Source organism: Marmota monax, unplaced genomic scaffold (assembly GCF_021218885.2).
Source record: "Marmota monax isolate L192 unplaced genomic scaffold, Marmota_monax_Labrador192_F-V1.1 WCK01_AAM20220418_F8-fsc00129, whole genome shotgun sequence".
Classification (NCBI taxonomy): Eukaryota; Metazoa; Chordata; class Mammalia; order Rodentia; family Sciuridae; genus Marmota; species Marmota monax.
Genome location: NW_026693811.1, coordinates 3,109,381 through 3,123,798, shown reverse-complemented (window position 1 = coordinate 3,123,798; position 14,418 = coordinate 3,109,381). Strand labels below are relative to the sequence as shown.

Below are 14,418 nucleotides of genomic sequence, written 5' to 3'. Positions count from 1 at the left end.
ATGTCTTATATTTAAGTCTCAACTCTTCCTAATTTGATGCCCTTGCTCCTTCCACTTTGTGGGCACACCCCATGCTATATTCAGGTTACCCATATCCCTTAAACATTCCTCAAACCTCCATACTCTTCCCCACACCTTGGGTTTTGCTCATGGTGCTCCTCCTACTGAGGAAGTTCTCTCTCTGCTCCCAATCCCCACCCTCACAGCCATCTTTCCTTGGTTAGATTTAAACCTTTCTAACACTGATCACTTGCCCACCTCATATTATGGTCTTCTGTGTGGGTTACTGTGCCATCTCTCCTGGGTGCTCCCAAGGCACACACCATGTGTCTAGAAGAGCACCAACTATGTAGTAAGTGCTCAGTGATGGTGGTTACATTGTTCAACTTTTCTTTCTTCTCCTTGATTGACAGGAAGAGTTCCCACATTCCATTAGTGATTATTCAGTATCTCCTGATGGGTTGTTCGTTCTCTTAGAATACAACTATGTGAAGGTAAAAAAAAATGCTTTCTGTGACATTTAAAGAGGTGGATGAATACGTTATTTTGTAACTAATTTCAGTGTATGCATGTTTTAAGATGGAAACCTAAGTAATTTACTTGTCACCTAAAACTCATTAATTCAACACCAAAAAATTGTTCTTATTCATAAAAGACAAATCCAACTAATGTTTCAAAAGAAAAAAATATTTTCATGTTTTCAAATACTATGAAGTATAATTAATATTGAATTGTAGATACTTATAACATAAGTTAGTAAAATTTAAAAAGGCATTTATTGTATAATTTTAAAGTTAGTATACATGTCTGACTTGTACATTGGTTGATGTTACTCCTTATATCTTTTGTCTTAGCTTTACATTTAAGATCTTCAGGAAATATTTACTTTGAAAAGTTAAACCACTCATTCTCCGGCAAAGACTCTAAGATGCCTCAGACCTCCTCCCAGCCTTCACATTCCACCATATACAACCATTCTAAGGAAGAGAGCCTCTAATCTGACCACAAAGGTCCTACCAAAAGCACTCAGTCTGCTCCAGTCACTCATTCAATGTGGAATTCTCACACACTCAGGAAAAGCCAATGCTTGATCACACCTCCTCTTTATGTTTAGCATTAAAAATAATCAATGATAACTTTGCAGCTTTTTAGTAATTCATGGAGTTGACAATAGCTGTCAAGGATAGGAAGTTTTAAGACATGTAGGAAAGATTGGAAACCTGTAGAGATACTCTGTATTGGAAATGAAATACAAAGCTGGGAATTCCCACCCCCGACTTTTACTCTCTGGGACAAATAATATCAAATGTCCTTATCTCACACACCAACACTGCTGTACTCGGGCCAAGCAAAGCGTTCCATACTCCATTTACCATCTCAGGATGGAGACTCTCAATCATAATATTTACCGTGCATCCACAGTGCTGAGCTCTGTTTCCTGGATATGAAGACTCTCTGATTATATTCTGCTAAGTCCATCAGCTATAAGCAAATCAGAATCCTATGGCAACTTCAGCATATCTATTTTCAATTAATGGATTTGTTTGTGTAAACCAGTGCTTCTTATAACTACCCATAAGATAAAGTCACTTGAAGAACTTTTTAAAAATTCTCAGTGTCCGGGTTCAATACCAAGGTCAATAAATTGCAGTCTTTAGGGTAAATCTGGCATCAAAATTTTATTTAATGTTATAGATTATTCTAATGGGAAACCAGAATTGAGAACCACTGAATAACAGTTGTCCGTGTTAAAGACTAACATTTGAATTTAGTGCATTATAGTTATACATAATAGTAGGGTTCATTTGACATATTCACAAAGGCATGTAACATAGTTTTCTCCATTTTTACCTCAGTACCACCCCTTTCCTTCCTGCCTTCCCCTTACTTCCTCTACTCTACTAGTCTTCCTTCTGTTTGTTTAACAGAGTTTTATGGGCAGCATAAATGTCTTCATGACGAAATCTCAGGAAACATATTCAGAAAAAAGAAAAGGCTGATTCTATTACATTTCCTTGGGGCTCACTCTCCAGTGTTCTTTTGCCTTCTCCAGGATAGACTCAGTGCATCCAGAATTATCGATTATCACTTCTAGGTAGTGACCGCAAATACATGAGTCATAAATAACTGAGTAAATGGGTGTCATCCTCCAGCCTGACATAGAGGCTATCCCAGCATCTCCTCTCGTTAGCTTGTGCTCTAGAGATTATAAGTGTCTTGTCATCTACCACATGCGTGCCTTACTTTACACGCATTCTCATGGATCTGAGACTGTTGCCATAGTTATCCCCCTTTTCCTAGAAAGAAAATGGAAGTTTAGAAAATAATCTTGCCTGATGTTACACAGTAGAGACTTAAATACAAGTTAGAAGACTCCAAAGCCTTCTCTTAAACATGATTTTCCTTATCTTTACATTTCAATTTCTCTTGGATACCATGTTCTTTGGCCCATTCTCGTGGCAGTCTCCACTATGAAACTCAGCCCAAGACCCACTTTTTTACGTAAGCCTCTCTCCCTCCCTGAGACCTGATTTATGATTCCTGCTTCTCCTCACTGGCTTCATTATATCTCTTCGCCCATCACACTGTGATTCCCTGATGGTAGTTCACTTGCCCATATCCCCCACTGCACGAGGAGTTGCTCTGGGAGAGAAATGTCTAGAAGATAATAGCTGCCAGTCTTCACAGACTAAATAGACTGATGAGTCTGTTTAAGAGATGAGGTAAACATACCAAATATTTTGCATTTCCTTTTATACCCACGATAGTTTTGTCATTCCAAAATGATCTCAGCCCTTAATATTTCCAGCCGATACCACACCTTTTGGCTTAGCAACTATTATGCTCAAGGTTGCCTGGAAACAAGTATGGGGTGTTTCAGAATAATCCAAGATTCAGGGCAGGGGGGAAATGTGTGACGTACGAGAAGGGAAATTTGATGAATAAATACTTGTTAACATGGGAACATAAGGGGAGGAGAAATGACTAGTAGTTATGGGTAGGAGCCCTAACCTTGTGTCTCAGCTCTGCTATCATGTAGCTAGTTGTCCGTGAGCTGGTTGCTTATTTCATATATCTCATCCTCAAGGACACTGTTTGAACTTTATTGTAATTTCATTTATTTCTTTTACACCTACCATGTAGCTCACACTAGATTCAAGTTATGTAAAGATACGAGTAAGACCCAATTTTTACATGTAAGAGTATGGTGGGGAGCACAGACATATGGACAAGGAATTTCTTTTAAAATGTTTTATGTTTATTATACACATAAAGATTATAATTTTATGAATACAAAGATCTCATCATATACAGACTCTTTTATCTTCAGTCATTTCCCCATTTTTTGTTTGGCTCCCCAGAGTCTAGTGTATATCTCTCCATATTTTATATTTTTCTCCTTGTTCATATAACTGTGTGAAAGTATATGGGGATTCTTTTAGTTATTGCTTATTTTACAAAAATAAGATTCTATTTCCATTCTTTTATGTAAGTTGCATTTCTTAATGATACCATGTGGAATTCCTTCCAAATCATAGCTCTAATTTATTTTCTAAAGAAATTAATAGGCTTTATATTTTTAGAGCAGCTTTAGGTTTCCTGAAATTAAGCAGAAAATTCCTAGATGTTTCTCATCCCTTCTTCTCCAGTTTTCCCTACTATAGACATTTTGCATTAATTATGGTACATTTGTTACACCTGACAAGACATAGCAATACATTATTATTAACTCAAGTGAATAGTTTACATTAGGGTATGGTCTTTGATTTGGGTAAATGTATGATGTGAATCACCATTATAGTATCATAAAGAGCAGTTTCACTGTGCCAGAAAGTCCCCTGCCTTCAACCTATATGTCCCTCTTTATCCCCTTTATCTCAAGCAACCACTGATTTTTTTTTTCCTGGTTTTGTCCTTTGGTCTTTTCCAGAAAGTCATATGGTTAATCCAGTGAACAACATTTTGCATTGGCCATTTCACATAGCAATATGTGTTTAAGGTTCTTCCAGTCTTTTTTTGTGGCTTGGTAGCTTATTTCTTTTTTGCTGGTTTTTTTTTTTTTTTTTTTTTTTGGTGGGGTGAGGGAAGGGGGAAGTTCCAGGGATTGAACTCAGGGGCCCTCAACCACTGAGCCACATCCCCAGCCCTATTTTGTATTTTATTTACAGACAGGGTCTCAATGAGTTCCTTAGTGCCTCACTGTTGTTGAGGCTGGCTTTGGATTTGCGATCCTCCTGCCTCAACCTCCAGAGTCACTGAGATTATAGGCGTCTGCCACGGTGCCTAGGTGCTCATTTCTTTTTATCACTGAACAATATTCCATTGTATGAGTTTATTACAGTCTGTGTATCCTTTCACCTATTGTTGAAGAATATCTTAGTTATTTCCAAGATTTGTCAATCATGAATAAACTTTCTGCATATGTTTGTGTAAAGGTTTTTCATGTGCGCAAAAGTTTTCACTTATTTGGATAAATAACAGGGGGTGCACTGGAAAAATTATTTGGGAATTAGTGTTTTATGTTAAAATTTCTTATTTATGAATTCAATTTGTTTATAAAATGTAAGATTTCAGACTTTTATATCACTTTTATTAAGTTTTTTCAAGGAATTTTTTATAATGTATTAGCAAAAATGTTCCAAATATTCTCATGGTCTTTTGATGCCTGGAGAATCTGTTGTGATGTCCCATTTTTTGTTTCTGATATTGGACGTTTGCATTTTCTTTCCTTCTCACTTTCCCTATGTTAACCATTTTACTAGTCTTATAGAATCACTTTCTGATTTTATCGATTTTTCTCTATTATGTGCTTTCTATCTAGTTATTGCTCTCAAATTTATTTCTTTTCTTCTAGCTACTTGGTGTTTAGTTTGATTTTCATTTTCACTCTCTGCAGATGGCTGTTAATAACTTGATGATACTTGTATTTTAATTTTAGTACATATTACTAAGTAGATTTCAAAAAATCTATAGCACTTGGCATTTTCACCATCAATCTATAGAAGTAAACATTTTTTTCCACGCTGCTACCGGTAGAATCATGTCTTGTAAATATTGTGCAGGTCTGTTGGGTAAAAAGTGACAATTTACATTTTCCTAAAGAGACACTCTTATATACTATGCCAAACGCTAGGGCTAATGTTGTGCAACAATTGATATAGCTCACTTATTTTTATCACTTTGACACTTTGGTCCACTGTGTTGCTGGAAAGGCTCCTTGGAGGAGAAGATGCCAAAGCAAGGTTATAAGTGAAGATCAGAGAAGTTTGTACCAGATGGCTCTAGGATACTTAAAAACTCTAAAATTCTAGGAATCTAAATAGAGAATTATAATATTAGTGAAATTTGAGAGTTACATACAATAACATCTTACCATACCTGTCCTCTTAAGCTCCCATAGTAAGTGACCAAACTATTAAGATGTGCACAATCCTGAAATGTTTATTTTCTCTTTTAGCAATGGAGGCATTCCTACTCAGCTTCATATGACATTTATGACTTAAGTAAAAGGTCAGTGAAATTTCTCCATGAAATCTATGAGACTTTTCTAGTGTACTTTGTTTTTTTAAAAAGGAAATCCCACTGTAAGTTATTCTTTTGGTAATATTTCCTTTTATCTTTTTTCCAGACAGCTGATTACAGAAGAGAGAATTCCAAACAATACACAGTGTATCACATGGTCACAAGAAGGTCATAAATTGGTTAGTGAATCTCTCCTGACATCAGAAAAATATTGACCCCAATATTTCATATGCAGAAGTCACTAACCCTGACATAAGGCAGACACCTTAGGAAGCCAATAATTCACTATAAAATATAGTGCTATTACCCAAGACAATATTTTACTAATCTGACATAATAAATACAATTCATGAAAGTTTCCAGATTCCTATTAGAGAATTATTTGTTCTCTGGAAAAATGCTCATTGAACTGAAGTTCTAATTGTCTATTGTGCTTAGATATTGTTTGAGTGTCACACCTGCTTTCTGCTAGTTTGGTGAACTTCTGAGTCACTCTAGATATCTTCATATTCTGTGGTGCAAGGAGAGTGTCAGAAGTCCCCAAAGAATTTAAATATATAGATGAAATTCTTATCTGCAGCGGAACTTCCCTCTCCAAGAATGCAGCTGCACTCCCCTGCTCCCACCCAAAACAGAAACCCACAAGCTCATATCATATCGTAGAAGAGGTCCAGTCTGCTACTTCTCTGCATACTTTAGCATGCAAATTACAATATTTGTAAGCTTCTTATTTTTAACACATTAAGAATGTTTTTAGTATTATTTGGGGATTATGGTCTGTGTAGTTCTCATTTAAGAATGGGACGGAGGGAGTAAATGTCTCTTGCTCAAATTGACTAACTATGGCAATCCTTAGACTTCTATAGATAAAAGTATTTTTAAGACTCCAGGATAAAATATAGCATGTTATTATTGATACCCAATAAATTTTCCCATCTCTTTTAGGCATACGTTTGGAACAATGATATTTATGTTAAAATTGAACCAAATTTACCAAGTCAAAGGATCACATGGTCGGGAAAAGAAGATGTAGTATTTAATGGAATAACTGACTGGGTTTATGAAGGTAGGGACTAACACTTTCTCAAATCAGAAAACCTATAAGTTTTTAAAAATACTTAAACATTTTTTTTAAAGTCGAGGACACTTGATGGGATTCAAAATAAGCTGCATTTTTTAAAATGTCATGAATCTAATTTAGAACTCACAATACCAGGTATCTCACGGACCAACAATGTCTTCACAGTAACCAGGGCTGCCTCTGTCCCAGTGGTCTCACAATGCTCCACTTGTCTTTGGTTAACTGTGACAAAGGGCCTTTCTGTGTAGGTAACTTTTCTGGCTTTAATGAGGCACAAAAGTTCCAGATTAATATCAAATGTTTCTCTAGTGAGACCAACCTAACCCAGAAGTTTCTAAGGAAAAGTAATACCCTCGTAACATTCAAAAGGATGCAAAAATACTGTCTGGTGGTTGGCAAGTATCAAGGAAGAAAGAGTCTGTTTTATAGAGAATCTGTGTTCACTTGAACTTGGACAAATTGTGATTTTTCAATTTTAAAGAAGAAAAAAGTAATTAGAAAGGCTTAGGAAAAAATGAGTAAAAGAATAAAACTAAAAGAGTTTAAAAGTAACATTCTGTTTTCAGGAAAAAGTTTTAGAAACTATTAGGAAAGCATTTGAGAAACTTAGAAAATATTAGGAAAACATTTCCACATCTACAGTTGCCAAGATAAAAGGCATGTTGAGGCTGTTCCAAACTGTTCATGAGGTTTCCTCATACTTATTAGAAAGACTCATCCTTATTTCATCCTATTATTTCTTCTCTTCACGCTTAAAAAAATATAGTTTTAGTTGATGATTTAATTTTGATGCTTATCCTGTCCAAGTCAAGTTTGATTAAAGGATAACATTATAAGAACAACCATAAACATTATTAAAAGAAAGATAAATTTCCATTGTCCAGAAGGAAGTGTTTGAGTAAAACTTTTAATGAAATTTACTAATACTAGCTATTAAGGGTTCTTTAAGAGTTTACATAGCATGGCGTAGGTAATATAGCATGGTGTAGGTGCTGTGACCCTCCCTCAGGAAGAGCTGGATTCTCTAAGATAAGAACACAGATAACATGCAACATTCTTTCTTTTTGATAGGGTATACTGGGGATTGAGGTCAGGGGCACTTGACTACTGAATCACACCCCCAGCCCTGTTTTGTGTTTTATTTAGAGACAGGGTCTCACTGAGTTGCTCAGCACCTCGCTATTGCTGAGGCTAGCTTGGAACTCACAATCCTCCTGCCTCAGCCTCCCAAGCTGCTGGGATTACAGGTGTGTCTCACCACGCCCCGTACATTCTTTCTGAGGTAGATAATTTTTATGTATTTATAACTAAGCCATTACGTATACAAGAATGACTTCACAGCTCCAGTGTGGCCCTTTTTCTAAAAATGGCTCTTCAGTCCACAGAGGTAACTCATTATCTTATCAATATGGAAAAAGAGCCCATACTGTGGCACCCGTCTATAATCCAAGTGGCTCTGGAGGCCAAGGCGGGAGGATCAAGAATTCACAGGCAGTTTTAGCAAAAGCTAGTCACCAAGCAACTCAGTGAGATCCTGTCTCTAAATAAAATACAAAATAAGGTTGGGGATATGGCTCAGTGGCCAAGTGCCCCTGAGTTTAATTCTGGTAACACACCACCCCCCACCACCAAAAAAAAAAAAAAAAAAAGAGAAAAATATATTCTGCCTTCCAAATAAATAATAGTTGAAACATCACCTGTACCTATATGTACAAGTAATTTTACAAACCAAAATCATGCTTTAACTGTACTGATTTTTTGCCATTGAAGCTGTATTGTAAACTAGAATCAACAGGTAAAAGATGAGGAATGAGATGTCAACTCAGTACATGAAGAGGTTCTGAGTGGAAACTTGACTCAGTCAAAAGGCCTGCATTTTTAGGCAATTTACTAAATCTCTTGAAGCCTCCGTTTCCTTCTTTGTTTAATGGGTTATGAACAGACTCCTTGGGGGATCTCTGTGAAGAACAAGTTAGTTGTGTTTTATAAATTGTTAATGACTATAGGAATGTAATTCAGTGACACAGGCATGAAGCCATTAAAGAGGGAACAGGCTGCCTTTCCAAAGGAGAAATACAGCATGACTCAGATCTGACCTGGGTTAGTTCTTGCTTCTACTAATTATTGGCTTTGTGACCACAGGCAGGTTTCCTACTCTCAGTAAGCCTGCCTCATTGTGTTCATCTGTACAGTGGGTTATTGTGAAGATTACCTGGCACAAGTGCCAGTGGTTATCAATGTCTGGTACATAGATAGCACACCAAATGTCAACTGCTCATCAAAATAATTCTTACAGTTTATTGTTACAATTTTGACTGCTACTGCTGCTATTGCTATTATTGAAAATGCATTTTTTAAATATTTATTTTTTAGTTTTGGTGGACACAATATATTTTTTATTTTTTATTTTTTATGTGGTGCTGAGGATCAAACCCAGTGCTCCACACATGCTAGGTGAACACTCTACACTGAGCCACAACCCCAGCCCTGAAAATACATTTTTAAGCAACTTGTAAAGATGTCTTGCCGTGGTCAGACAAGTGATTGAGATACAGAATTTCCTAGCCATACATTCTAGTTTCTGTGCTTTTGCGTTTATGTCTGCATTCATATCATCACATAAGACTTGTGGGTTAAAGTAGAAGTCTCCATTCAGTTTACCTGAACCTTCCATTTCCAGCTGGTGATAGAGGGTTAGACATTTTAAGAGCCAGAGATTGAAAATCCCCTGAGTCAACCTCATTACTACAAGGAGGAGCTGCCTCTGTCAGATACTAAGAACAAAGCCAACAACGTACTGCAAAGCAAGATCTTTATTTCACTTTTTTCCCTTATGACCTTCCTCCCTCACCCACCAGCATATACACCAAAGGAGGGTGTGAAGCCAAGGGAGTCTTCAGTTTCTAAGCTGGGCAAAGGAGATGTTTCTCAGTAGGGGTCTCATGGAGCTCTTGCCATTCTAAATCCATCCTTCCCACACCTTGTTTGTGCCAAGAGTAGTAAGCTCTGGGTACCATATTGGTTTGATAGCCTGGAGCTATACACCACCCACCAGTACCCTGCGGGCTCAGTACAAACTCAGCCCAGTTGGGGAGAGTATGCTGGCATGTTGACTGTTTGAAAATTAGAAAGGAAAATCAGCCTCCTGTGTGAAATTTACTTTTAGTATGTTTTGAGGCATAAATTTAGAGGATTACAAGATAAAGAAAAAATGTAGAGCTTATATTAAATATTGCATGCTAAAATATTCTAAAATGGTCCAATGGGTTACTTATTTTTACAATCCAGATATATCCTCAAAGATTTTGTTTTCATTCATTTGTATTACTCTGATTTTGGAAGCCCAGCAAAAGCAAAATGCTTCATTAGTTGAACTCTACTGTAATTACTAAAGCTAATGAGAACAATATTTTGAATGCCAAAGCCAATTTATCAGCTACTTCTTGTAACAGAACAATTTATGTCTTTTTTCAGAGGAAGTCTTCGGTTCCTACTCCGCTCTGTGGTGGTCTCCAAACAGTACTTTTTTAGCATATGCCCAATTTAACGACACAGAAGTCCCACTTATTAAATACTCCTTCTACTCTGATGAGTCGTTGCAGTACCCGAAGACGGTGCAGATTCCATATCCAAAGGTCTGTGCTCCCGTTCGTTCAGTGGTTCTGTGATTTGATGGGAAGAGAATGGTTGCATTTAATCCCTTCCTGCTAATGAAAATATTGTCAGTCTCTCTTCAACAGCTTGCTGTGATTACTCTTGCTGTAGTCAACAGCATCTGGCAATTTTAAAGTATTTTTATTATCCCAGGAAAGAGTGTGATTTAAGGTTTTGTAATTTCTCCAAAAACTTTGAGAAATGACAAGCAGAAAAAGATGGTGAAAATGCTTTTGAGAGAGGTAGGGGGATGAAAATGTTTGAATGAAGGAAAAGAGAGGCTGTAATTGAATCAGAAGCTCATCTCATTTGTGGAAGTTGGAATGTGCCCGAGATGAAGTTGAAAAGCTTGGTTATATATCAGATTGTATTACTAATTAACGGGCTGCAGTACATGACTAGTTTTAGTGATTCTGTTATAGATTTGGCACTAATGTAAGTTTTGCACATCCTACATTTGTAATAATAGTGTCACATCTCGATTTTCAAGGCTCTTCTCCACCATCTAGCATGCCTGTTTATTAAAATTGAGAGCTTGGTTAAACAGTACAAATCAGGGGAAGGGGAGGCTAGAAGGGAGCCAGGGATTCTTCATTAGTATTATCATAATAATGGTCACAGTGTCATCTATCAGAAAATCTAATAAAGTGATTTTGCTGTAAGCAATTTGGAAAAAGAGATTTTTATTTTTACCAACTCACTTAATTTGCTTTATGAAAAGCTGCCATTTTAGGAAGGGAGAGGAAGTTAAAAGGAAAAAAGATCCGAGACTAAATATGGAGATGTGTTTTCAGTGGAATGTTATTTTTTGATGAGCAAAACTGGCAAAAAAGAAAAAAAAACACCATAAAATGCTCTCACTATAAAAAAAATCATATTATTTCTAACTAATCTGTCAATAGGATATCTGTGTGTGTATGTGTATATTTAAAAAGACTTTCTAAGCTTTGTCATAATATTGACTATAAGACTCTAACATGATGAACCTGGATGTGGAGTAGAAATGGTGGCTGCCTAATTAGCATCATTGGCTCAGGTACTAATTTTACTTGGTGGACTGTGTCTTTGGCAGAACACAAGGTGCTCTTCATAGAGACCACCAAAGACATTTTGTCCTAGGGAGTCATGGTATATTTGCGAATGATTGAATTGATTTTAAGAGATTTATTCTTGCTTACATGATGTACATAACTGATGAGTGTATAAACGTTCATTATTTAAATGGCAGAGCTTTGGACCTTCAAGTTTTACACATACACACACACACAAGTACATAATATGTTTCTGCCTGAATATGAAAAGGTTCCATCTCCTGACTCTCCCTTATGTTCATTTTATTCACATTAAATTGCTTTAAAGTGTCATTTGTTATAATTTTAGGGCCATAAAGCCCAGCCATTTTTGTGTAGTTTTAAGTTCTGTAATGACTGTATGCATGTGTGTGTGTGTGTAAATATGTGTGTGTGTTTGTGTGTGTGTGTGTGTATATATATATAGTATATATATACCAATTCCATGATTATTCCTAGGCAGGAGCCGTGAATCCAACTGTAAAGTTCTTTATTGTGAATATCGACTCTCTCAACTCCACCACCAGTGCCATTTCCATGGAAATCACTGCTCCTGCTTCTGTGTCAACAGGGTAAGGCTCTTTGCTTCCACACTTGGGCTGGGGACAGTTCCACACTTCCTAGGAACATGTTTCAAACATGAATGGCAGACTCAGTCGCAGCATCCCTTTGTGTCAGCCAGACTGGCACTCATTCATTCTTCCACTGAGGACTCCTTGTTGAATCCCTCCTCCATGCCTTCAGGCTAGGTCCAGTTCTAGTGGTAGACATGCACAGTGAACAGGGCAGTCGGAGTAACAGGTGTTGTGCAGCCCACACTCAAATTAGAAGAGGCAGACAATAACCAGATAAACAAATAACTATAAAATGCCAGGTGGTGATCAATGCTGTGAGGAAAACCAAGGCAGGGCAAAGGCAATGTGCTGGGTGAGAGGAGGTTTAGGAAGATCCCTTTGATAAGGTGAACTGTGAGCAGTGATTGAAGAAAGGGAGGGATTGGTCCACATGGATACCTGGGGATGCAGCATTGGGCAGAGGGAAAAGCACAAAGGCCCCTGGGGCAACACAGTGGGGGGCCTCAGAGGAAGTGCAGGGAAGCCAGTGACTGGAGCCTCCTGACTGAGCAGAGTGTGGTAAGAGATAAGGATCTCACAGAACAGTAGGCCATGGGCAAGACCTGAAGCAGTTCAGAGAAACTGGATTCAATTTAGGAACCCCCATGACCATATCGTGTGCCCCACAATGTCATTGCTTCAGTGACCCTGGAACTTTGAAATATTGCCATTAAGCATCTTCAGACACATTTATTTTCCTGTAAAGAAACAATGCTGGGTGCAATTTGTGGCTACCTAGTAAGTTTTTATTTATTCCCATTTTCGTTATGTATATTGGCTTTGTGATTGTTTATAAATAGGAGCTAGGATATATTGAGTGCTCACTGTGGGCCAGATGTAGGACTTTATCACATGCCAGATGTAGGACTTTATCTCTCTTTCCAACTGTTATTACTGTATGCCTCTTTTACAGATAAGAAAGTGAAGCCCAGAGGTTAAAAAAAAAATGGCCAAGTAGCACTCTGTATTCAAACCTGTTTTTCTGGAGATATTACATACAACTCCTCCCCCGGCCCCAGTGAATACAGATAGTGCCCTCAGATTCCTGAAGGCATTATCAGAGCAACAGGGAAGCATCTGATTTCTCTGGGGTTATGTTAACTATCAGACATGCTACGATTGTGCTCTCTGATTAGTATTCTTTAGCTTGGATAGAAATATCTGTATACACTTATTTATTCCAAGAGGGGACTCGATTGCCAGTAAATTAAAAAAAAAAAATCCCTGACTTTGTTCAAAGGTGTAAAATTTTACTCAACAGTTCTAAAGTTGACTGGTTCCATCCAGGGACCTCTTCAACACTGATTGAAGACTACTATTTACAATCCCAAGCATGTGCAGGGAAAGTCTGTGTCCTGCTAGCTCTTATAATCAGGGACAGATATAAAACATTCAGATAAATTTCTGCAAGAGTGAGGTGACATAACATAGGCTGGAGGCATTCCAAGGAAGGGAGACAGGTTTTCCATGACCCCCCCGGGTTCAAGGAAAGCATCCTGAAGAATGCACAGATGGAGCAGTTATGATTCCAGCAGGGCACAGAGAAGAGGAAGGGCACCAGGGTGGAACTAACAGAGCGTGGGAATCATGGGCTCTCTGGGGAAAGCCCAGCAGTGCCTGGTATGACCTCTTGATCTACAACCAAAGTCTGTCTGCAGAGAGGATAGATAAGCCATGGGCTCCTGCTAAGAAAAATATTCCATCTGGAAGAAAGTGTAGATCTCACCAGTTTATAAACTTTTATTTAAGGACTCGGAAAGCTTTGCTCCCGTGAGATATTATTAGAAATGCACAAAAAAATAAATAAATAAAAATGGACAATTGCCACTTGTGCTGGTGAGGCTAACCTTGCCCCCCTCTCCTCCTCTGGGAGTCCCAAGAGATGAGGTCAGTAGGACTTGGAGGAGTCCCAAAAGATGAGGTCGGTAGAACCTGGAGGAGTCCCAGAACACAGTCAACTCCACTGTGAGAGAGCTGAGGCTCAGACAGGCAAAGTCATTGGCTCAACTCTCACAACAAGTTATTGTGGGAAATGGGAATAGGACAGAGGTCTGTGCTTCCCAGGATCAAATAACTAAATAGTGGAGTTAAAATATATTGAGCGCTTGTGGGCCAGACTAAGCTCCGTGTTCTGCCCTTACTCTCTCATTTATTCCCCGTGAACAGCCTAAGGGGTCATTTTACAGCCATCTCATAGATGATCCCACTTAAAAATCACTTTCCAAAGCACAGTTTGTGAAGTGCTGAGCTCAGGAAACTTATCCAACTTTAAGGACTTATTTATTGCCCTCAATGAATTAATCATTAATTCTTTCTGCTTTGTAGTTCTTTAAGCCTGGGGCTGTCTTGTTCACTGTGAATGTTTTATGTGCAGGACCCAGGGAATCCATGAATCCATGTAGGTTATGCCACCTAACAAACTGCCTAGCCCTCTCAGCTGTGTTACCCCCTCATTCACTAGTTCCAGGAATGGGTG

General features: G+C 38.0%; 1 protein-coding gene across 1 annotated transcript in view; it reads left to right on the top strand.

Moving 5' to 3' along the window:
- The window catches only part of Dpp4 (dipeptidyl peptidase 4), an 81,795-nt gene that overhangs the window by 29,856 nt on the left and 37,521 nt on the right, over positions 1–14,418 (top strand). Inside the window, exons 5-10 of the mRNA XM_046462249.2 lie at positions 414–494; positions 5,459–5,511; positions 5,630–5,702; positions 6,469–6,589; positions 10,079–10,239; positions 11,788–11,900. Coding sequence (XP_046318205.1) covers positions 414–494; positions 5,459–5,511; positions 5,630–5,702; positions 6,469–6,589; positions 10,079–10,239; positions 11,788–11,900 — 602 coding nt within the window. The remainder of the gene's footprint in view (positions 1–413; positions 495–5,458; positions 5,512–5,629; positions 5,703–6,468; positions 6,590–10,078; positions 10,240–11,787; positions 11,901–14,418) is intronic.